At 43.3% G+C, this 23,658-nt stretch overlaps 1 protein-coding gene across 1 annotated transcript in view; it reads left to right on the plus strand.

Annotated features, from left to right (window-relative positions):
• USH2A (usherin) overlaps positions 1 to 23,658 on the plus strand; it is a 1,018,338-nt gene that overhangs the window by 779,883 nt on the left and 214,797 nt on the right. Inside the window, exon 55 of the mRNA XM_040347840.1 lies at positions 12,647 to 12,845. Within this exon, the coding sequence (XP_040203774.1) occupies positions 12,647 to 12,845 (199 nt within the window). The remainder of the gene's footprint in view (positions 1 to 12,646; positions 12,846 to 23,658) is intronic.

Raw genomic sequence — 23,658 nt, forward strand, 5'->3', positions numbered from 1 at the left:
ATTTTTGGATGGTCAGTATACAAATCCATCACACAAAAGTCGAAAGTACAAACACGCATGCTCGGAATCAAGGAACAACTGGGAAGAGTTCGGTCTTGTAAACTACCGTTCGTAATCTAGAATTAACATTCGTGATGCAGCAATTGATGAAATGTCAAAATTCTCATCTTCTTTAATGGGATAATAATGAAGCTACTTTGCATGTAGTTATGCCAAACGTATTTTAACCACTTAAAGCGGAGCTCCACCCAAAAGTGAAACTTGCGCTTTAAGCACTCTTCGACAATTGGCATGTCATCTTTTTGGGGGGGGGGTGTACCTTATTTTAGTGAGACTTCCTGTCCCACTTCCTGCTTCCTCTTTTTGGTTGCCTAGACAACTCCTCCTCTCGCTCTAGGCGGCCCCTCTCTGGCAGCGATCTTCTGGGACATGTCACAGGTCCCAAAGTTCGGCTGGCCAATAGCAAAGCGCAGCCCAACTTGCGCAGCGCATGCACTGTCGTGACCAGGGCAGGACTTAGGGTGGTGGGGGCCCCTGGGCTTGAGTGTTGAAGGGGCCCCCTGGAGCCGAGAATTGGGGGGATCAAAGTTGTTGAGCGGGGGGGGGCGAATTGAAGTTGTTGAGCGGGGGGGGGGAGCGCATTAAAGTTGTTGAGCGGGGGGGGATTTTGCAGTTGTTGAGGGGGGGAGTGCCTCTCACCTGTGCCAACAGCCGGGGCCACAGACTGTCATTAGCCCGGCTCTCGGCTTTCTTCCCTTCAGCAGCCACAGTCCTCCACACACCACCACAGTTCCTCCTGCTTCCGTGCTGCCTCCTCTTGCAGTGCGGGGAAAATTAACCCTTTTGCGGGACTGCAGGAAGAAGCTGTCTGTGCGGGAAAGTCCCACAGAATCCGTGCGTGTTGGGAGGTATGCGCAGGGCCGCCATCAGGAATTTTGGGGCCCCTTGCACAGCTTAAGGCATGGGCCCCCTGAAGCAGAGAACCTAGGGGGGGTGGGGGTGCTGCCGCCTGAAATTGAGAAGCGTGGGGGCTGCCGCAAATTGAGAAGCGGGGGGGCCTTTACAAAAAAAAAAAGAAATAAAGAAGAAAACAAATATATATAAATATATGTAGCCATCCGGGGCCCTGGGGACCTCTGGGCCTTTTAATAAAAAGAAAAAATAAACCTCTGGGCCCTTTAATAATAAAAAAAAAAACATTTATAAAAAATACATAAAAAAAGGGAGGTTGCCAAACCCGGGGGCCCTGGGGACCTCTGGGCCCCTGGGAACCTCTGGGCCTTTTAATAAAAAATAAAAAAATAAACAAAAATAAAAAAATAAACATTTATAAAAAAAATAAAAAAGGGGGGGTTGCCACATGGGGCCCTGGGGACCTCTGAGTCCTTTAATAAAAAAAAATATATATATATAAAAAAAATGTAATTTTTTTTATAAAAAAATAAAAAAGGTGGGTTGCCATCCGGGGGCCCTGGAGACCCCTGGGCCCTTTAATAATAATAATAAAATATATATATATATATATATATACATATATATATATTATATATATAAAAATAAAAAATATATAAAAAAAACATTTTTTTACAAAAAATAAATAAAAAAAAGGGGGGTTGCCATCCGGGGCCCTGGAGACCCCTGGGCCCTTTAATAATAATAATAAATAAATATATATATATATATATATATATATATATATATATATATATATATATATATATATATATATATATATATATATATATATTATATATATAAAAATCAAAAATATATTAAAAAAAACATTTTTTTACAAAAAATAAATAAAAAAAAGGGGGGTTGCCGTCCGGGGCCCTGGGGGCCTCCGGGCCCCTGGGGACCTCCGGACCCCTAAAAAAAAAAAAAAAAAAAAAAAAAAAATTTTTTTTTTTTTTTTTTTAAAGGGGGCCCCCTATTGGGTGGGGCCCCTGGGCTTGAGCCCAGTCAAGGCCAATAGTAAGTCCGGCCCTGGTCGTGACGCCATAAGCTGTGACGGCCAGGTGCCCACAGTTGCTATGACGGCGCAGAGGAGATGATTGTTAGAGAAGCGAGCCTCCGGGCGGCCACATCGCTGGACCATGGGGCAGGTAAGTGTCGGTTTATTAAAAGTCAGCAGCTATGCTTTTTGTAACTGCGGACCGAGCCTCTTTCTGAATTTTGGTGTTTACAAGTTAAAAACAGTTTTTTTGGCTTAGAGAATTGCGCCCGCTCGTGGAATGGCGACAAACTTTTACTCTTATAAATCTCCATAGGCGACGTTTAAAAAATTCTACAGGTTGCGTGTTTTGAGTTAGAGGAGGTCTAGGGCTAGAATTATTGCTCTCGTTATAACGATTGCGTGGTTTGAACACGGTTTTCATATGCGGGAAAATCCGCCGCAGAGAAAACTTTTATCTGAAAGCAGACCGCCTGCTGAAGAAGAGGATACCTACGAAATTAGCAGAAGGGGCCCAAAGGGTGGCGCTTGAGAAATTAACTTCCTCTTTAAAGTCTTGTAGTACATCACTACGTTCATGTTTGTCAAACTACAAATTGCGTACCGTTAGTATGCAAGACAAGATCCTGGCACATGCCCCTTTGACAAAAATCAGGAGCTCGGTCGTCCAATAATCAGACCGTGTGTACAAGGCTTAAGTGCAGTTAATTTTTTTTTTTTTATAATCAGCAACAGGAACAGTATTTACATTGGATGTGAACAGTCCCTTGTGCTGGTGGCTGCTCTGTTCATTGAAAGATCCCCCCCTATCATACTCCCACATCTGTAATCTTCCAAAGCCGACTATGCTCTCCATTTCCCTTCTCTATTCATAGAAGATGTAATATAGTTGCCATCAATAAAAGAGGATCTATGAAGGGAGGATGGGTCCATCTTCCCCATTCATGGAGTGCTTCTCATTGTAAGAAGCAAAAGTACAGCTTCTGTGAATGGAGGAGGGATGGAAAGGGCAGACATAGGAGTTAATTTACTAAAAGCAAATAGACTGTGCACTTTGCAAGTGCAGCCACACTTATTTTCCCCAGAGCTTAGACCCCTTTCACACTGGGGCATTTTTAAGGTGCTTTTGGGCTAAAAATAGCACATATAAAGCGCCTGAAAAACGCCCCCCCTGCAGTCTCAGTGTGAAAGCTTGAGTACTTTCACACTGAGGCGATGCGCTGGCAGGACGTTAATAAAACTCCTGAAAGCAGCATCTTTGGAGCGGTGAAGGAGCGGTGTGTACACTGCTCCTCCACCGCTCCTGCCCATTGAAATGAATGGGCAGCGCAGCTGAACCGCCAGCAAAGCGCCTCTGTAGCGGCGCTTTGCGGGTTTTTTTAACCCCCTTTTTCAGCCCCACTAGCAGTCGAATACCTCTGACGGAAAAACGCCACTAAAAATTGCGGCGCTTTACCGCCGATGCCGCCCCCGCCCCAGTGTGAATAGTGTGAAGCTCATCCAATCATGTGCAAACAAAAAAATGCTGTTTTTTTTATTTATTTTTTGTTTTCTTGCAACTGATTGGGTACTCTTTACAAAATTAAGCTTCACCACATTCACTGAACTCTGGGAAAAATGTGTGCTACAGCACTTGCAAATTGCATAGTCCATTTGCCTTCAGGAAAACAACCCCATTGTCTGCACTTTTGATCAGAACCTCTGAGGTCCAGTGGCTTGTATTGGCCCCCACAGCCCTGGAAGCTCACTGTTACAGCACATGGTTGGGCACAGGAATGAAGGTTTTAAGGAAAAGGGCAGCCAGCAGCACATGGGACACATCTCATTCCATGTAGGCATCAACCTTTGCGCTAATTAAAAAATAAATAAATAAACGTAAGCATTAAAGGGCCGCTTATGAACTCACTCATGGTGTGCAGAATACAAAGCGATTTCCCCCAAAGCAGGAAGCACCAACTTAAAGGGTGTTCTTCAAGGGAATTAAGTTTCCTGTTAGGGGGGATCTGGCAGGATCAACGGGTATTTCCTATACTTGCTGAAAATGTTCTTAGTTTGGAAAAATCTAAATGCAGTCACCACATGGACCAGTAAAGAAACATTGTTATTTCTTATCAGTAAGGAATGGACCTAGAACTCATGGCAAATTAGTCACCCTACATGACGTAATATGTAATATATTATATTTTTGTACAGTGGAACCACAGATTACAAGCATAATCTGTTCCCGTAAAACGCTCGTAATCCAAAATACTTGCATATCAAAGCGAGTTTCCCCATTGAAGTCAATGGAAACTAAAATCATTTGTTCTTCATTGACTTCAATGGCATGCAATACAGCATGTGGCCAGAGGTGGGGGGGGTACCGTAGAGCCTCGGAAACACCCGGAAAGGCCCAAGGACAGCTCGGCTAAACTCAGAAAGGCTCAGGAACTGAGTATTTCCAAGGTTTTCCTGAGCATTTCGGAACTGCTCCAAACGGCTCGCAATCCGTGTTACTCGCAATCCGAGGTTCCAATTTACTTGAATGTATATATGCTCAGTCTAAACAAAAAAAAATTATAATTTTAATTTATTGTAACTAAATTGATTGGTAAATGAGGTTTAATGTTGAAAAATGTAAAGTAATGCATTTGGGTGCTAAAAATATGAACACAAATTACTTGCTAGGGGTACAAACTGGGAATCCAGGATGGAAAGAGATCTGGGGGTCCTAGTAGATCACAGGCTCAGCATAGCATGCAATGCAATGCCAAGGTGCAGCAAGCAATGCCAGCAGACTATTAGGATGCATTAAATAGGGTATTTTTTCCAGAGATAGAACTATAATATTATCACTTTACAAGACTCTGCTCCGGCCACATCTTGAGTATTCCGTCCAGTTCTGGGCACCAGTCCTCAGAAAGGATGTGCTGAAGCTGGAGAGAGTCCAAAGAAGGGCAACAAAGCTAATAAAGGGGCTGAAGGACCTCAGTTACAAGAAAAGACTACAAACATTAAACGTATTCTCCATGGAGAAGAGACGCTGGAGAGGAGATATGATAGCAATATGCAAATACCGCATTGGTGATTCTAGCATAGGGAAGAAACTATTCAGTTTAGGGTAAGGTAAAAAAAGCGCAGAAGCCACTCATTGAAATTGGAGTAGAAGCGTTTTTTTTTTTTTTTTTTTTTTTTTTTTTTTTTTCTTTTTTTTCTTTGTTCTCACGTCAGACTCTACTCACATTTTAGCAGCGAGACTAGCTCACGGTTCGACCGCCCATAACGTCTCTCTTGTGGCTTCACATCATTCGTGAGATTTATTTATTTATTTAAATTCCTTTTCTTCTGTACAATTGTAAACTTGGCATTTTTTTTAAACCATTAATTACCCTTTTGCCAATTAACCAGTCTGGCTGCATTGCTTACTATTATAACATGACTAGCCCCTTTTTTTTTTTTTTTTTTTTCCCCCCTCCCCCCCCCCCCTTATCCTCCCCCCTTTCCCCCCTCTCCCTAGATCTGTGTGTCATGCTGTCTTCTCTTAGGTTTCTCGTCTATCTGCTTCTACCATTCCCTGGACAAATTTTTCTGTGGATTTAAACACTTTCCATTTTTCCCAGACCACCCTGTATTTGTCTTCGCCGCCTGTCTCTCTACAGGCAAGGTACTCCATCTCTTCTATATATTCCACCCTTTCTATCCACTCTTTAATTGATGGCCTCTTTGGGTGTAGCCAGTTCTTTGGGATCAGGACCTTTGCTGCATTTAGCAGCACTGGGACCAACGTTGTTCCATACTGTTTTTTTGTTTTTTCAGTTCCGTGAAACATACAAGTCAGCGGGCTGCAAAGAATCCTCTCCCCCGTTATTTCTGCAATATATTCCAAAATTTCTTTCCAGTATTCCTGCACTCTCGGGCAGTCCCACCATATATGCATAGTTGTTCCTTTTTGTTTACAGTTTCTCCAACATAGTTCTGAGTTATTTGGGTGGATCCTACTCATTCTCACTGGGGTCAAATGCCATCGGACCATACATTTGTAGTTTGCTTCGATGGTGGTGTTGTCCGAAGCGTGATTGTATACTGCACCTATCATTTGTTGTTTATCAATCCTTTTACCCAAATCGTTTTCCCATTTTTCTAAAAAGGGGAGGGTTTCCTGGGACTCAAGCTCCGTTAATATCCCGTATGCCTTTGATATACCGTGTATCAGGGGCTTATCCATATTGCAAATTTTTTCTATTGGGTGTAGTGTCTTATCTTCCCTAATTGGTTGTGGTAATGTGCTCACAAAGTGTTTTAACTGTATGTACTCCCATTCACTCATCATGTGTTCCCCTTCTCCTATCTTTATATCTTGTCTTAATTTAATTTTCCCCCGTGTGACAATATCTTTTAATTTTTTCTCACCCAGTAGCTTTCCAAAACGTGTTCCATTACCTGGTGGAAAAAAATTTGTGCCTACTAAAGGGATCAATGGAGAGTTATACTCCCATTTTTCCCGTCTAAATATTGTGTCCCATATTCTAAATACGTTCCTTGTAATACTATGTGTATTTGTGCCCAGTTCCCTCATTTTGGGTGGTATCCATACATTTCTATTTAGTTGTGTGCTACTTAATATTTCTTCCATTCGTACCCATTTTTTTTTTGTGTATGTATTTGACCATTCTACCAACCTAGCTAAGTTAACAGCGGAATAATATCTTTTTATATCAGGGAGCCCCAACCCCCCTCCTTTTTTTTTCATGCTCAACAATGAGTAACTTAGTCTAGCCTTTTTACCTGACCATATGTATTTCAAGATTACTGTTTTGATTACTTTAAAAAAACTTTGTGGTATTTTTATTGGGAGCATTTGAAGTTTATATGTGATCTTCGGTAATATCATCATTTTAAACGCGTTGATTTTACCTATCCAAGAAATATGTTTTTTTGCAAGATTTTTCAGGTCTTGGTTAATTTCATTAATTAGGGGGACAAAATTAACCGAGTATAGTTTTTCAAATCTTGATGTAATTTTTATTCCTAAATACGTTATAGCTTCTTTTTCCCATGTGAACGGGAACTCTTTCTGTAGTTCTTCAGCTTCTTTTTTATCTATCCCCAAATTCAAAATAACTGTTTTTATCGGATTTATTTTAAAATTTGAGAGTTCACCATATCTTTTTATTTCCTTTATGATATTTGGGAGGGACACCCTGGGTTTGGTCAGATATAGGAGTATGTCGTCTGCGTATGCCGCCACCTTGTGTTCTTCATCTCCCACTCTCACCCCCCCTATATCCGGGTTTTCCCGAATTTTTGCTAACAATGGTTCCAAAGCTATTACATATAGGAGAGGTGAGAGCGGGCACCCCTGTCTAGTTCCGTTTTTCATTTCGAACACAGACGACATACCCCCGTTGACCTTCACCCTTGCCGTCGGGTGGCTATATAGATTCTTTACCCATTTCATGAACCTTGGTCCTAGGCCTATACTTTGTAGGGTTTCCATCATAAACCCCCAGTCGACTCTGTCAAATGCTTTTTCGGCATCTAAAGACATGAGTACGACTGGGGGTTTCTTTTTTGGATCATGTTGCAGTAACAGCAGGGTCCTTATGCTATTATCTCTCCCCTCTCTGCCTGTTACGAAACCTGCCTGATCTGTGTTTATTAATTGTGGCATTAAGCTTTTTATCCTAGTTGCTAATATTTTCGCATATACCTTCAAGTCTGCGTTTAACAGTGCGATTGGACGGTAGTTGGAACACAAAGTTCCATCTTTTCCTGTTTTAGGGATAATAGTAATATTTGCCAATAGGGATTCTTTTCTTATTTCCTCTTCCTCCCCAATTTTGTTAAAATAATTACACATCTCTGTGACCAAGAGTTCTTTAAATTTTTTGTAATATATAATCGGCAAGCCATCAGGGCCTGGGCTCTTACCACACGGTGTTTCCTGGAAAGCTCCATATATCTCGTCTTGAGTTATTGGTGCCTCCAGGGATTCAATGTCATTTTGAGAGATTTTAGGTAATTTCACTTCTTCTAGGTATTCCCTAATTTTCTTTTTTCTGATATTTTCCTGCTCTTGAGTTTCATTTATTCTTATTGCATATAATGAACTATAGAAAGTCCGAAAGGATTCAGCAATTTCAGACGTCCTATATTTCATCTGGCCATCTTGATTTTTTATTTTTTCTATGTAGTTTTTCTTTTTTTTTTCCCTGGATATTCTTGCTAAATATTTCCCTGGTTTGTTCCCCCATTTATACCTCTCTTTTCTAACGTTTTTGAATATGTCCCTTGTTTCAACCTTCATTAAATCTCTGAGCTGGACCCTCTTTGCGACAATTTCTTGATATATTTCCTTTTCTCCTCGCTCTTTATGCGTTTGCTCCAATTCAAATAGCTCCGTTGTTAGTTTTTCCATGTTTAATTTTCTTATTTTTTTTTTCCCTGCTCCTATCGAAATTAGTTTCCCTCTAATGTATGCCTTGTGGGCCTCCCAGACAGTGGCTACCCTTACTTCAGGTGTATTATTGAGGGTGAAATATTGCTCCAAATCAGTTCTCACTATGTTATTTACCTCGCTGTCCTCTAAAAGTTCTTCATTTAAGTTCCATGATCCTTTTCTTTGCTCTATCTCTTTGAATCTAATTTTTACTATTACCGGAGCATGATCTGAGATTGTAGTTACCCCTATTGAAGTTTTAACTACCTCTTCCAGTAGCTCGTGGTCTACCATTATATAGTCCAGTCTTGAGTATGTTCCGTGCACGGAAGAGTAATAGGTGTAGTCCCTTTTATTTGGATATGTTATTCTCCAAGGATCTATTAAGCAGTGACTGTGGATTTTTTTCCCTAATATTCTTAGCTGTTTAATATTTCGCCTCTGTGCCCCGGACGTACTATCTAGTTGATAGTCCATTGAAAGGTTGAAGTCTCCTGCGAGTATTACATGTCCAAGTTTAAACTCCATTAAAGCATTCAAGATCCCCCTCAGGTATTTATGTGGTTGGCTGTTTGGGCAATATATGTTTGCTAACGTGTATTTTTTCCCTTGGAGTATTCCTTTTAAAAACAAATAGCGACCTTCCGGGTCCACTTTCCTGTCTTCTACTGTGAAGGAAATGTTCTTCCCTATTCCTATGGCGACCCCCTTGGCTCTCTTCTTTGGAGAATCCCCATAGTACCAGGTGGGAACTGCCCGGGAATACAATCTAACACTAGAGTCCAATGTTATGTGAGTCTCTTGCAAAAAAACTATTTCCGCTGAGTACCTTTCAACCTCTCTTAATACCATATGCCTTTTTTCCGGGCAGTTGAGACCTCTTACATTATATGTTAAGAAATTTATATTTGTCATATCTTTCTCTTTTTTTTTTTTTTTTTTCCCTGTACTTTTCTCAAGTGCATTTGTTTTTCCTTGTTGCATGACATACAGATCTGGGCCCCTTTACCTACTCTTCCCCTCCCCTCCCCCGCCCGAACCCCTTCTCCCACCCTCCCTCCCCTCCTCCCCCCTCCACCCCCCCCCCACTCACACCTTGCCCCTATGATCTTCGTATAGGGCTTTCTCATCCCCTCCCTCCTCCCCCCTTCCCTTTGGTTGATCCTTGACCCTTTGGTCATATTGGAGCTTTTCTTATTTGGCGCTCCAGGCGCTCTTTTGCTCCTCCGGCTGAGGTGGAATTCTATGTTAGCCCGGTCTCCTATCTCCCTTGCGTGGGAGACTGGGGAAGGAGTGCTCTCCAGGACCTCCCTCTCCTCAACCCTGCTCCCGTTGTTTACTATATTTGTGCCTCCCTATCCCCCCCCCCCCCCCCCTACTCGCCTCCCCCCCCCCACTTCAACATTGTTAATCTTATTTGGGTGGTATTGGGATATCCAGTCGCTGACAAAACTCGGGAACTTCCTCTAAGAACCTTAATCTTGCGGAGATACCGTTTTTCCTGCCTATTAGGCAGGCTGGGAATCCCCAATTATATTGTATGCCATGATCCTGCAAGATTCCTAGCAGGGGTTTTAAGCTTCTTCTTCTTTTTAACGTCTCTTGTGACAGGTCTTGGTATATTTGAATAATATGTTGGTCGTATTCTAATGGCGACTTCCCTCTCAGTTTTCTCCATAGGTGGTTTTTCTCTTCCCAGCTTTCGAATCGAACAATAATGTCCCTTGGGTAATCCTGTACTCTCTCTCTAGGGCGTCGTAACCTATGTGCTCGTTCTATTTTTAGTGGAGAAGTTGTTTCTCGCTCTAATATTGGATTACAGATTTTTCTTATTATTTCTGAGAGATCCTCCTCTTGTGTCGTTTCTGGGATTCCGCGTATCCTTATGTTCTTCCTTCTATCCCTGTTTTCTTGATCTTCTAATTTATATGCCTGTTCTCGCTGGTTTGCTTTTAATGCTTTTATTTCATCCTCTAGTTTTTTAACTGAGGTTGCATTATGATCAACTTTTTTTTCCACTTCTTCCACTCTTTCCAGAATAAATCCCATGTTTCTCTCCATTTTTTCCATTTGCGATTTGAGTGATCTTTCTAGCGACGCGAACATTCCTTCCATTTCCCTTTTTGTAGGCAGACGTGTCATGTCCTGCATTTCATCCTTATTTCTTTGTTCAAGGTCTATTTCTTTATCTATTTCTCTATCTTGGTCTATTCTGATCTCTAGGAGTGACTCTGAGAGTGTTTCTGGGTCCGCCAAAGTATTAGCGACCCCCTTTTTTTTTTCCTTTTTTTTCTCCTTCTCCACTTGAGCTCCTCTGGTGGTTATTGATTTTTCTGTATGCTGATTGTCCCCGTTTGTCCCGTGGGTCACAAATTTGCACATCGGGCCTGGACTTTGACTTAAGCGGGGGGGCTTTGGGATTGCCCCACCTCTCACACCTTTTCCCCTTGTGGTCATCCTTCACCCCCTCTCGGTCTTACAATGGTCCTGTATTTTTACCCGTACTTGTTGCCGCATCTAAGTTATGGCTGCATACTTCACCAGGATTTTATATGTATATGTGTCTTTTATAAGAAGTCCGTTTTGCGGTTGCGGTTATGGGGGGTATATAGTACCTATGACAGAACCTTTTGAGGTTTCTTGTATCAGAATTTAATGTTTAATGTTACTGAAGTGTTTCTTCCTCTTTAGCTGTATGTTACGAGTATTCCGTGCGCCTAACGCATATTCTGTCCCCCCCCTTCTGTCATTCTCCAATGCCCGCTGATCTTAAAGTCCTCCTTATACCGATTTCAGGGCTTAATAGTGTGATAATTTACACAAATGCTTATACTTTTGCCCTAGCGTCCACCCGTTTTAGTCACTTTTAGTCACTTTCTCTGCCCAGTCATCTGTATATTGTGCATAGTAGATTCTAAATTTTCTTTTAAAGAGAGTTCAATATATGTTACGGATGTTCTGCTGAGAGAAAAAAAAAAAAAAAAAAAAAAAAAAGAACCACTCCCTGTATTTTGATTGATCCTACTAGAGAAGGAGAGAGGAAAAATATCCGGGGGATGTTGCCTAGAGAACCCAATAAAAACCCAATAGAAACAGTTCAGTAAGCTTATTTCTCGTTATGTTATGTCAGTCACTTCCAATTACCATTCTTCTCAGAAACATAGTCCCATTGGTATATATATTCATTTTCCCTTTTTTTTTAGCTTTTAGTTTTTAGTTCTGGAATAGACATTTGTACTCACCATTCTGGTGCGTCGATAAGCAGTGCACAATTAGCTGACCAATGTACTCACCATTTTATCAGCTTTCTAGCAGAGTAAGCAGAATAAGGCAGAATAATTGCTGCAATGGATTTCTACTTTGTTTCACCTTGTTTCAGGTCAGGGTATACAGAACTGCCCATGATTTTTTTCTTTTTTTTTGGGCTGCAGGGCCAGCGCTGGCTGGCGTTGTGTCTCCCCTCGGCCCCCTCACACGGAGCGGAGCAGCACACCTCTACCACAAGAAAAAAAAAAAAAAGGAGCCCTTCCACCATTCGGCAGCCCACACGCTTCAGGGGTCCGAGAAACCACCGCTTAGTTAATGCCGCCGGGGGGGGGGGGGGGATCCGATCCTCGCTCCCCTCTGCAGCTCCTTGCTCAGGCGCGCCGTTCTAACGTCCTATCACGGCCGCACTCCTCTCGGAGCATCCAACGAATCTCGCCAGGGGAGCCGCGCGCGAGGCACGCTACACAGCGAGGTATGTGCTCCAGCCCGGGGGGGGGGGGGAGAACGGCGGAGGGGGGGGAGATAAGAGGACGAGGGACGCCCTAGCAGAGGGCGCGGGAGGTCCCGCTCACAAGCATCGCCGGTCCCGGTCCCGGCATGTCTTCAGAGCAGGGCTGAGGTGCGGGCGTCCGTGTCCAGTCACTCCTCACTCTGACCGCGCCATCCGCAGACTCCTCCCTCCCGTGATACTGTTCTCAGTAGAAGCGGTTTAACATCAAATTGTTTAGAGGGTTCTTTACTGGCAGAGCAGTACGGATGTGGAGCTCCTTTCCACAATCGGTGGTGTCAGCAGGGAGTGTCCATAGTTTCAACAAAAACTTTTATATGGGCAATATACAGTGATATGGAAATTATTACTGACAAAAACACATGCACACACCCATACATGCACACCCCATTAAACTGGATGGGCTGGTGTCTTTATTTAACCTTACAATTATGTAACCTTGTTTGTTTGTTGTTGTTTTTTTGCATATATATATATTTATTTTTTATTTTTAATAAAGGTAGTTGCAACCACAAAACAAGGAGTTTCTGAAGATGTCCTGCCACCTATTGTTACCACAGTGAACTCTACAGCTCTACATGTCAGCTGGACGGAGCCAAGAAAAACAAATGGTGAGATTAGAGAGTACCAGCTACACAAGGTGGACAGAGGACTCATCTATGCCAGCTTCTCAGGGAGAAAACAATATACAGTAACAGGTATGTAAAAAACAAAGAAATGCAACCCAAGTATTAATGGGTGACCATGGAGGCTGCAGAACTATTTCAAGCATGCCCTGACCTCCACCATGGCTATACTGTATGTATGTAAAAGGGCAGAGCACACAGATAGTGTTAGAAAAATGTTGGTGGCCAAGTATAGGAAAACTGATGGTTTGTGTTGGTGCTGTTGGTAAAAACCACAAATCAGACAATATAGTCTCCACTCGCATGACTATATACCGTATTTATCGGTGTATACCGCGCACTTTTTTGCCCTGAGAATCAGGGCAAAATCGTGGGTGCGCGATATACGCCAATACCCGCTTCCCGCGCTTAGTTTGAATGCATGCGCCGACATATACCGAGCGCAGTACACTCGGGTACATTCGGCCAGGCTCGGCTTCGCTCGTAGTCACGCTCTGTGACGTTTATGCGTGAGAAGCCGAGCGTGGCCGAATATACCCAAGTGTACTGCGCTCGGTATATGTCGTCGGAGGCTTCAAACTGAGTGCGGGAAGCGGGGATTCGACACGGAGACAGCGCGGGAGGACACCACCGAGGCCGCAGACGGACGCCGGACCGGACGAGGCCGCCGATGGATGCCAGGCAAGACAACAAAACTGTAAGTAGTAAATTGTAATAAAATGTTTTTTTTACAGGATTTTAGGGTCAACATTAGGGGTGCGCGCTATACGCCGGAGCGCGCAATACCCCGATAAATACGGTATATATATTTTGCCCTTCACGCCAACTGTGCGCAACTATGCGGCCCCACTGGACTGGGCTTTTTTCCGTGGGGGGCGCATATTTGCGTACCCACCAGCACAGAGACCGGGGTCTCACCAAGATACCTGGGCCCCGTTCTAAGGATCTGGACCTGGAACCTCTAATTCCAGGTCACCTGGTCGCTGTGATAGCCTCTGATTGGTTATCACAGTCACTTTGAAGCCAGCCCCCATGTTTTCTGTCGCTGTGATTGGACAAGAGAGATACATTGTATCGCTCTCTGTTCTTGCAGGGATAGAGAAAAAGTGTGTAGAAAAAAAAAATAGTTCAAGGTTTGATCTAGGTCAGTGCCAGGGTTTGTGTTTGAGTCAAGGTCAGGGTCAGTATTTTTTGGACAGGTTGTTTTGTATTTTTTTATTAGTATCAGTGTTTGTTAGTGTTGGTGTCAGTGTGTTTTAGGTAGGATTAAAAAAAAAAAAAAAAGCAAAAATGCGCACTATTGTTTTTGGGCTGTACTACGGGTAAAAACAACAACTAACATACTAACACATATGTGGTATCGCTGCGATCGTCAGGAGCAGGAGAATTTATTTTGGATTTTTCTTTGGTGGTAGGTTATGGTAGTAGCGAGAGATATAGTTATATTTGAAAAAAAATGTATTTTTCTTTACTTTTTGAGACAGTTTTTCTTTATTAATAAAAAAATAAAACATAAGGAGATATCCATTACCATTTACCACCAAATGAAAACCCAATTTTTCCTGAAAAATAAAAACAAGTTATAATCCAACTGAATTCACAAAGAAGTTTACGGTTTTATTAACACGTCAAAAAATTCAAAATTGGGCTTTATGTTTTTTTTCTCTCTGAATAGAGGGGAGATATATGTTGTATCTCTCTCTCTCTCTCTCTCTCTCTCTCTCTCTCTCTCTCTCTCTCTCTCTCTCTCTCTCTCTCTCCCTCTCTCCCTCTCTCCCTCTCTCCCTCTCTCCCTCTCTCTCTCTCTCTCTCTCTCTCTCTCTCCCTCTCTCTCTCCCTCTCTCCCTCTCTCCCTCTCCCTCTCTCCCTCTCTCTCTCTCTCTCTCTCTCTCTCTCTCTCTCTCTCTCTCTCTCTCCCTCTCTCCCTCTCTCCCTCTCCCTCTCTCCCTCTCTCTCTCTCTCTCTCTCTCTCTCTCTCTCTCTCTCTCTCTCTCTCTCTCTCTCTCTCTTTGAAGGGAGAAAGAAATAAACAGAAGCGTGTGAAAAAAATTTAATAATAATAAAATTAAAATTAATGAAACAATTGCTAGATCAAGGTTTGATCTAGGTCAGTGCCAGGGTTAGAATTTGGGTCAAGTAAGGGTCAACGGCCATGGTCAGTATATTTTGGGCAAGATTATTTTTTTTAAAAAGCATTTTTAAAATTGGTATCAGTGTCAGTATGTTTTAGATAAAAAAAAAAGCAAATTGCACATGATTGTTTCTGGGCTGTACTATGGGTACAAACAATAAATATAGTTCACATGTGTGATATTGCTGCGATTGCCAGGAGCAGAAGAATTTATTTTAGATTGTATATTTGGTGGTAGATTATGGCAGTTGCAAGAAATATACAGCTAAATTTAAAATATATATACCGTATATAGCTGACCCGAATATAAGCCGAGGCACCTAATTTTACCACAAAAAAAAACTGGGAAAACGTATTGACTCAAGTATAAGCCTAGGATGTCCATCTGTATGCCTCACTGTGCCTTACTTTGCCTCACTGTGCCTCACTTTGCCTCACTGTGCCCATGCCTCACTGTGCCCATTTCTCACTGTGTCCATGCCTCACTGTGTCTATGACTAGACTTACGTTTAACATTGGAGTATATAGAAGGGGTGCCTGGATTTTAAAAATCGGTGCTCCCCGGCCGTAGGTTCCCCCAGACAGCAAACTTTACACACTTGTAGAGGAAGAGTGGGGCTATATGTGTGCCAAGGTTTGGGTCCATGGGACCTACAGCCGGCCGGTACCGGGTCCCCAAATTTACCGGAGAAATTACCATTTAACATGGGAGTCTATGGAAGGGGTGCCTGAATTTGAAAAATCAGTGCTCCCCGGCTGTAGGTCCCCCGGACAAAAAACTTTGCACACCTGTAGAGGAAGAGTGGGGCCAAGTTTGGGGTCCAGCGGACCTACTGTCGGTGGTACTGGGTCCCCAAATCCGGGAGATCAGGCGCAAAAAGGAGACTTGAGTATAAGCCGAGGGGGCATTTTCAGCACAAAAAAATGTGCTGAAAAACTTGGCTTATACTCGAGTATATACGGTATATTGCATTTACTATTTTGGGACACTTTTCCTTTCATAAAAAAAAGAGGAGATATCCATTACAATTTACCACCAAAAAGTCAAATTTATTATAATATTTATTTATTACAATCCATCTGTATACACAAAGCAGTTGTGTATGGTTTTACAAACACATGTTAAAGTTGCAAACTTGTGTTCAGTCTTTAACGTTTGTTTTACCCTCAGGCAGTAAGGGGTTAGAAATTGTTGGGTGCATTTCATAATGCCCAGAATATAACTGGCTATTAACATTTAGAAGTAATAACATGAATGATTGTTGATCCAAGAATCTCTGATAGCCTTGAGAGATCTGGAAGGATTTTGGGGAGCACATTGGACCATATTTTATAAGGTGTTTTTTTTCTTCCTCTGGATCAACTTTAGCTGAAGTGTTCTGTATACGGGAGCTTTCATTTTATTTTATTTGTTTTAGATTTAGATTTTTACCATTCTTTTACCAGAAGCGAGATCGCGATGTTTTCCGTGTTTGGTGTCTGCCTAGCAATGACGGCTAAGAACGGGGAACTCTGACATTGGGCAGAACATGCTTTTCCCTTCCCTGATTATTTTTAATTCCATCAAAGCTATGCTTCTATCATCCCTCAGAGGCTTTGTGGGAATTGCGGTAAATGTGCTTGTTGCGTGAAATCCATAAATTGCTTATAATCCTCTAAAGATGTTAAAAAAAGCAGGCGGTAATTGGAGACGGAAGTCCTCGGTTAATTATTTAGAGGTGTTATCAATGCTTTAAGTAAACGGAGGAATCTTCGGCTATCACACTGAGCTGGAGGCTTCTGGGAGCCCGCGTGCAGCCGCTATCATCTTCTCAAATTCTCTAATGCAAACAGCACATGGCAGCTTGTCAATAAAGGCCTTTTATATCATTTATTAGTGAATACTTCCACCGCCCTGTACAAAACAATTTGTTTCACCTTGTGTTACCATTACCTTACAAATGAGTCGGAGAGAACGCCGTGCAGAGAGATGCAGTTTGGGAGGCATGGCACTAGGTAAGTTTTATTGGATGTTATTGTTTGTTACACTGATGGTCGGAACTCTTGTAACACGTCCTATAATAACAGAGGAAAAGTCACAGGAGTTTCTGATTTTCAAGGACAGTTTCGGGTTTTTAAAGCTGAAAAAATTGTCATGTGTTCCTACCTGAATCTTGGTGTGCTTTGTGTATTTCTTCCAGATCTGTGCAGTTATCCAGTGTGGGACTTTCCCTCTGTGCAGGAGCTTCCTGTAATTAAGACCGCTCACTGCTGCTCTCTCTCCTTGTGCAGGGTGACTGGTCTTGTCTCCGCCCCCTCCTCTAATTTTCTGCAGGCAGTCTGTAGTGGGTGGAGCCTGCTGGGTCCCTCCCACAGCTCTGCTCTCTGCACAGGCTATGTACAGCACAGCGATGATGCCACAGCCAGTGTCGGGACAAGGTCATCTGGAGCCCAGGGTGAGTATGCCAAATTGCGCAACACCCCCCCCCCCTCCGAGATGTATGACCATTATGTGCCAGCAGAAACCCCCTCCCCAAAGAAAATTGAGCTCTAATCTGCATTGCATAGGTCAAATCCTACCATTCAACATATGCTCCCAAGACATCTCCCCCCCCAAAAAAAAAATTAAATCCTCTACCCCTAATATGTATTCATATATATATATAATGAGTTGAACTAAAGACAAACATTTTTACTTTTTGGTTAGCGCAGGGATGTCCAACCTGTTTGCTGCCCAAGACGGCTATGAATTCTGCCCAACACAAAATCCTAAAATAAAAATTTTGAATTTATGGGAAAATTTTTGTAATAATGCATTTACACTAATGCCACGTACACACGATCAGAATTTCTGATGAAAAAAGTCAGATGGACTTTTTTCATCGAAAATTCCGATCGTGTGTGGGCCCCATCAGTATTTTTAAAGTCGGTGTTTAGAAATAGAACATGTTTTATTTTTTTCCGATGGAAAAAAAACTATAGGAAATTCAAAATCAAGTCTACGCATGCTCGGAAGCATTGAACTTTATTTTTCTCGGCTCGTCGTAGTGTTTTACTTCACCGCGTTTTGGACGGTCGGAATTTGGTCTGACAGTGTGTATGCAAGACAGCTTGAACGGAATTCAGACGAAAAATTCCATCGGATTCTAGGTCATCAGAAAAAGAGAACACACGCGGCCAAAAAAAAATTTGAGAGTGTCTCTTTAACCTCTTGCTTACTGGGCACATATACGGTACCCCCTTCCTGCCCAGGTGAAATTTCAGCTTTCGGCACTGTCACGCTTTGAATGACAATTGCGCGGTCGTGCGACGTGGCTCCCAAACAAAATTGGCGTCCTTTTTCTCCCACAAATAGAGCTTTCTTTTGGTGGTATTCGATCACATGTGCGGTTTTTATTTTTTGCGCTATAAACAAAAATAGAGAGTCAATTTTGAAAAAAAACACAATATTTTTTAGTTTTTGCTATAATAAATGTCCCATTAAAAAAAAAAACAATTCAGTTTAGTCCGATACGTATTCTTCAAATTTTTTTTGATAAAAAAAAGAATCGCAACATCTGCGATTTTTGTCACGACTGCGATATTACGGCGGACACATCGGACACTTTTAAAACATTTTTGGGACCATTCACATTTATACAGCGAACACTGCTATAAAAATGCACTGGTTACTGTATAAATGTGACTGGCAGGGAAGGGGTTAACACTAGGGGGCAGCAAGGGGTTAAATATGTACCCTGGGAGTGATTCTTACTGTGTAGGGAAGGGGGACCGACTGGGGGAGGTGACCGCTGGTTGTCCCTATATACAAAGTACACACCATTGGTCTTCTCTCCCTGACAGGACGTGGAGCTCTGTGTTTACACACAGAGCTCCATGTCCCTGGCTTTTTGACTGCCGATCGCGGGTGACTGGCAGACCTCGCGGCCGCCAGGCACGCGCACCGGCACCTGTGTGACACGGCGGGCGCGCGAGTTGTGGCCGTATATAGACGGCCTCCCGGCAGGACAGAGCCACCTTGCGGCTGTATATAGTCGGCCGCAAGGTGGGAAGAGGTTAATGACTCTTAACTTATTCATGTCACCAGTTTTCGGCAGCACCTTTATTTGTAAGCAACTATTTTCACAGCTGGAGCACATGAAGGTCAAAATTAGAACCAAAATATCTGATGAGCACCTTGAGAATTCATTGAGAATTTCTACCACATCCATCCAACTAGATATTGATGCGTTAGGATATCAAAAACCGTGTCAAATTTTGCACTGGTTTTATGTTGCCCTCTTTTACTTTTAGAATAAAAAAATATTCTTCTCATCAGCTGTCCTTATCCATACAATTGTGGGACACCCCTGGGTTAGAGTAAGGGTGATAACCTCTGTCATCTGTGTCCTATTGGAGTGATGTATCTTTATTTCCTGTTTCAGTGCCAAAACAGGAAGTGAGGGAATCCCTGGTTGTCCCCAAGGTCACTAGAACTAGTGTCCTCATTTTCCTTCTAATTTTGTTCTGGTGACAACTCATAATTTAAGATTTTCATTCACTTGCAGTGATATTGGTCACCACTCACAAGGACATAGAGAGGGTGAATATCCCTAATGGGGATAGACCTATAAAAACCTGACAGTTGTTTCAATCCCTCTCCCCTCTATCCAAAACTAGAAAAAAAATGTTTGTCCTTTAGTTACAATCTAAAATTGTACTGAAAGATATCAGTGTACTAATCAGTGGCGGCTGGTGTTTTTTTGTTTGGGGGGCGACAAACAACACCCCCCCCCGCGGAACAACAAGCCCCCCCCCACTGTCTGCTGGTCCACTGGCACTTACCCCATCAGCTGCAGGGATTGGCAGGCACATCAGGGATCAGCGGGTACATTGGGCACGGGGACAGGCTGCGGCGGGCATCTGGCAGCGTCTCCTGTGTCCTCTTCTTTTCTGAGTTTACGGTGACTTCCACTCCTCTCCTCCTCCTAGGGATCGCCTCCTATAGGATCGCCTGACCTTTCAGCCAATCGGGAAACTGGTAACAGACCTGTGCTTCCTGGTTGGTGGAGAGGCGATTCAGTTTTAGAAAAGCGAATAATTATTTGCTTTTCTAACACACCTGGGTGGGCTCTGAGCACATAGGGGGTGGCCACAGCGGCTGTGGCATGAATGTATCTATTAACCATATATGGGGTGGCGTGGATAGAGGGGTGATGCCTGTGTGCCCTTAATGGACCTGGTACTGATACAATTTGTCGTACAGCTTCTTCTGAAAAAAGAGTTATGATGAAACACACTAGTCAGATGCTTTGAATACTTTATAAGTTACAATGTTGCAGTCTGATCACTGGGGGAGAGGAGACTGCGGAAATGTTTCCCTCTGCCTGCAGCAGATTAAAAGGGACAATAAAGGTTCCCATAAAAAATAAAAATAAATAACAAACATGTTATACTTACCTCCACTGTGCAGCTCGTTTTGTTCACAGTGGCCCCGATCCTTGTCTTCTGGGGTCCCTCGGCTGCTGTCTCAGCTCCTCCCGGCAAGAACTAACCCCATTCATGAGAGCTCTCTGTCATGGGGGTTAGTTCTTGCGGTTGCGCTCCAGTGATACAGCCGGCGGCTATAGCCGCAGACTGTATCACTCGGCTCTGCCCCACGGCGCGCAGCTTCATTGGATGTGATTGACAGCAGCGCGAGCCAATGCCTGCGCTGCTATCAATCCATCCAATCTAGCCAATCAACGGCCAGACTGGAGTGGAGTGGAGAAGAGGACGTCGGGGGTGAGCGCAGCAGGTGAACAGGCTCAGGTAAGTAAAACGAGGGGGGAAGGGCTAGGGGGGGCTGTCATTGCCATTGAGGTGAACAAAAAAAACCTTTACAACCCCTTTAATGGCATCTTCTCTGCCTAGGTAAGTAACTGGACTAGAGTTCTAGGGCTGCTTTTAAAAAGGTAAAAGGTAGAATGTTTTTTGAAAATGTGTTTGCCGTATATTGTGACATAGCAGGAATGTTTGCAGATTCATAAATTCATTCAAGAACATAGGACAATCACAGAATCAATAAAGTAGATCCGATCACCCAGGGCTGATCCTAGGCAGGTGCGTGGGGTGCAGTGCACCCAGGCGCCACAGAGGTGAGGGCACTGAAGCACCAGAGTGCTCCCTCCCTCCTCCTCCTCTCCTTGTCCGTGTCCAGAGGTGGCTCTCTCCGCTGGTCACCGCCGCCACCACTGTGTTTCCTACCCAAGCCCATCCCCTCTCCCTCCTCCTGTCAGAGAAGGAGAGCAAAGCAGCGGATGTCTCTGTTTGGAGAGAGACCAGCCGCGCAGTGACGTCGCTGGGGGGGGGGGGGGCGGTCCGTGCCTGACGTGTTCTCTTTGTCTGTGTTAGGGGAGCATCTCTGTGTTTGAGTCGTTGCCAAACATTTGTAAAGGGGAGGAATTGGTAAGATGACCACACGGGGGCACCAGATATATTTCTGCACCCAGGCGTCTGTGACCCTAGAATCGGACCTGCGATCACCCAACCAACAATCCTGAGCACCTCTCACCTTCTGCTCTACGTTGTTGTTGATCCCGGGCAGCCGCAGTTCTTTTGGTTGGGTGTAAAATGTGAAATGAAGTGTAAATGAAAGCGCCATGAGCGTTTTTTCTATAAATCTCACAATAAGTGCTTTTTTACATGCAATCTTTCAGTAATGTACGTATAATGAATCGTGTTTTATGGTGCTTTTCTTGAAGATCTTACACGACTCCCTTTAGGGGAATTGGAATAATTGGTTGCCACAGTAATCCCCTCTATATGAAATGTTAAATTCCTGCCGCTCCTCCATAACTTATTTCACAAGGCTTTCAGACACCATTTCTTATGATGTATATCCTATGGCTGATAAGTCATCTGAGATCTCACTATCTATTGGTCATTGGTGTGGCTGATTAAATATACACAGAGAAATATGTAAGCTTCCATTGCTACATTTTTTTTAATTGATATCTAAACCCAGGAATATGTAACTAGTGCAGCTTCCCAGACCTTAGATATGGCGGCTGCATTGCTTTTCTGTGCTTTAAGCATATATTTTCAGCAAGGATAAAAAAGTTCCTGTTAACCACTTCAGCCCCGGAGGATTTGGCTGCCAAATGACCGGGCCACTTTTTGCGATTCGGCACTGCGTCACTTTAACTGAGAATTGCGCGGTCGTGTGACGTGGCTCCCAAACAAAATTGACGTCCTTTTACCCCACAAATAGAGCTTTCTTTTGGTGGTATTTGATTACCTCTGCGGTTTTTATTTTTTGCGCTAAACAAAAATAGAGCGACAATGTTTTTTAAAAAGCAATATTTTTTACTTTTTGCTATAATAAATATCCCTAAAAAATACGTATAACAAAAACATATTTTTTCCTCAGTTTTTAGCCGATACGTATTCTTCTACATATTTTTGGTAAAAAAATCGCAATAAGCCTTTATTGATTGGTTTTCGCAAAAGTTATAGGGCCAGATTCTCGTAGATGGGCATAAATCTGCGGCGGCGTAACGTATGTTATTTACGTTACGCCGCCGCAAGTTTTACAGGCAAGTGCTTTATTCACAAAGAACTTGCCTGTAAAGTTGCGGCGGCGTAGCGTAAATCCCCCTGGCGCAAGCCCGCGGAATTCAAACGAGCCGGGTAGGGGGCGTAGAGCATTTAAATTAGGCGCATGCACCATCCCTAAAATTTCCAGACGTGCATTGCGCTAAATGACGTTGCAAGGACGTCATTGGTTTCGACGTGAACGTAAATGGCGTCCAGCCCCATTCACGGACGAGTTACGCAAACAACGTAAAATTTTCAAATTGCGACACGGGAATGACGGCCATACTTACATACATTGGATACGCCACCTAGGAGGCATGTTTATCTTTACGCCGCGTATCTCTTACGGAAACGGCGTATCTTTACTGCGACGGGCAAGCGTATGTTCGTGAATCGGCGTAACGACTCATTTGCATATTCTACGCCGACCTCAATGGAAGCGCCACCTAGCGGCCAGCGTAAATATTGCACCCTAAGATACGACGGCGCAGGCCGTCATATCTTAGGTATGTTTAAGTGTATCTCTGTTTGAGCATACACTTAAACATACGACGGGCTTAGATTCGGAGTTACGTCGGCGTATCTGCTGTCACGCCGGCGTAACTCTTTGTGAATCTGGGCCATAGTGTCTACAAAATAGGGGATAGTTTTATGGCATTTTTATTAATATTTTTTTTTTACTTGTAATGGCGGCGATCATCGATTGTTATTGTGACTGTGACATTATGGCGGACACATCGGACACTTTTGATGCTATTTTGGGACCATTGTCATTTATACAGCGATCAGTGCTATAAAAATGCACTGTTCGCTGTATAAATTACTGTCAGTGAAGGGGGTTAACCACTAGGGGTCTAGGAAGGGGTTAAGTGTGGAGCACACAAACGGTCGGATTTTCCAACAACAGCCTGCCATCACACTTTTCCCATCAGAAAATGTGATTGTGTGTACGGACCTTTACAGTTTCATGTACCATGTCCTCAGTCTCTGACAGTCTCCTGTGCCCAGTCTATTTCCAAGCTCTCTGATTTTTGGGATACTGAAGAGGGTCATACACTGACAGCCCACGGGTTACTCCAGGGGCCCCTTGCTGGCACCTCTTACCCCTTTATATCTATAATTTTTCTCTAGTCGTCAGCAGTGCCTTTAGAAGGTCTGCCCGCCCAAGGCTTAGCTGCATAGATCCAGACATGTCTGCTTCCCGTCCTGTGTGTGTCT

The sequence above is a fragment of the Rana temporaria genome, chromosome 4 (assembly GCF_905171775.1).
Source record: "Rana temporaria chromosome 4, aRanTem1.1, whole genome shotgun sequence".
NCBI classification, from domain to species: domain Eukaryota; kingdom Metazoa; phylum Chordata; class Amphibia; order Anura; family Ranidae; genus Rana; species Rana temporaria.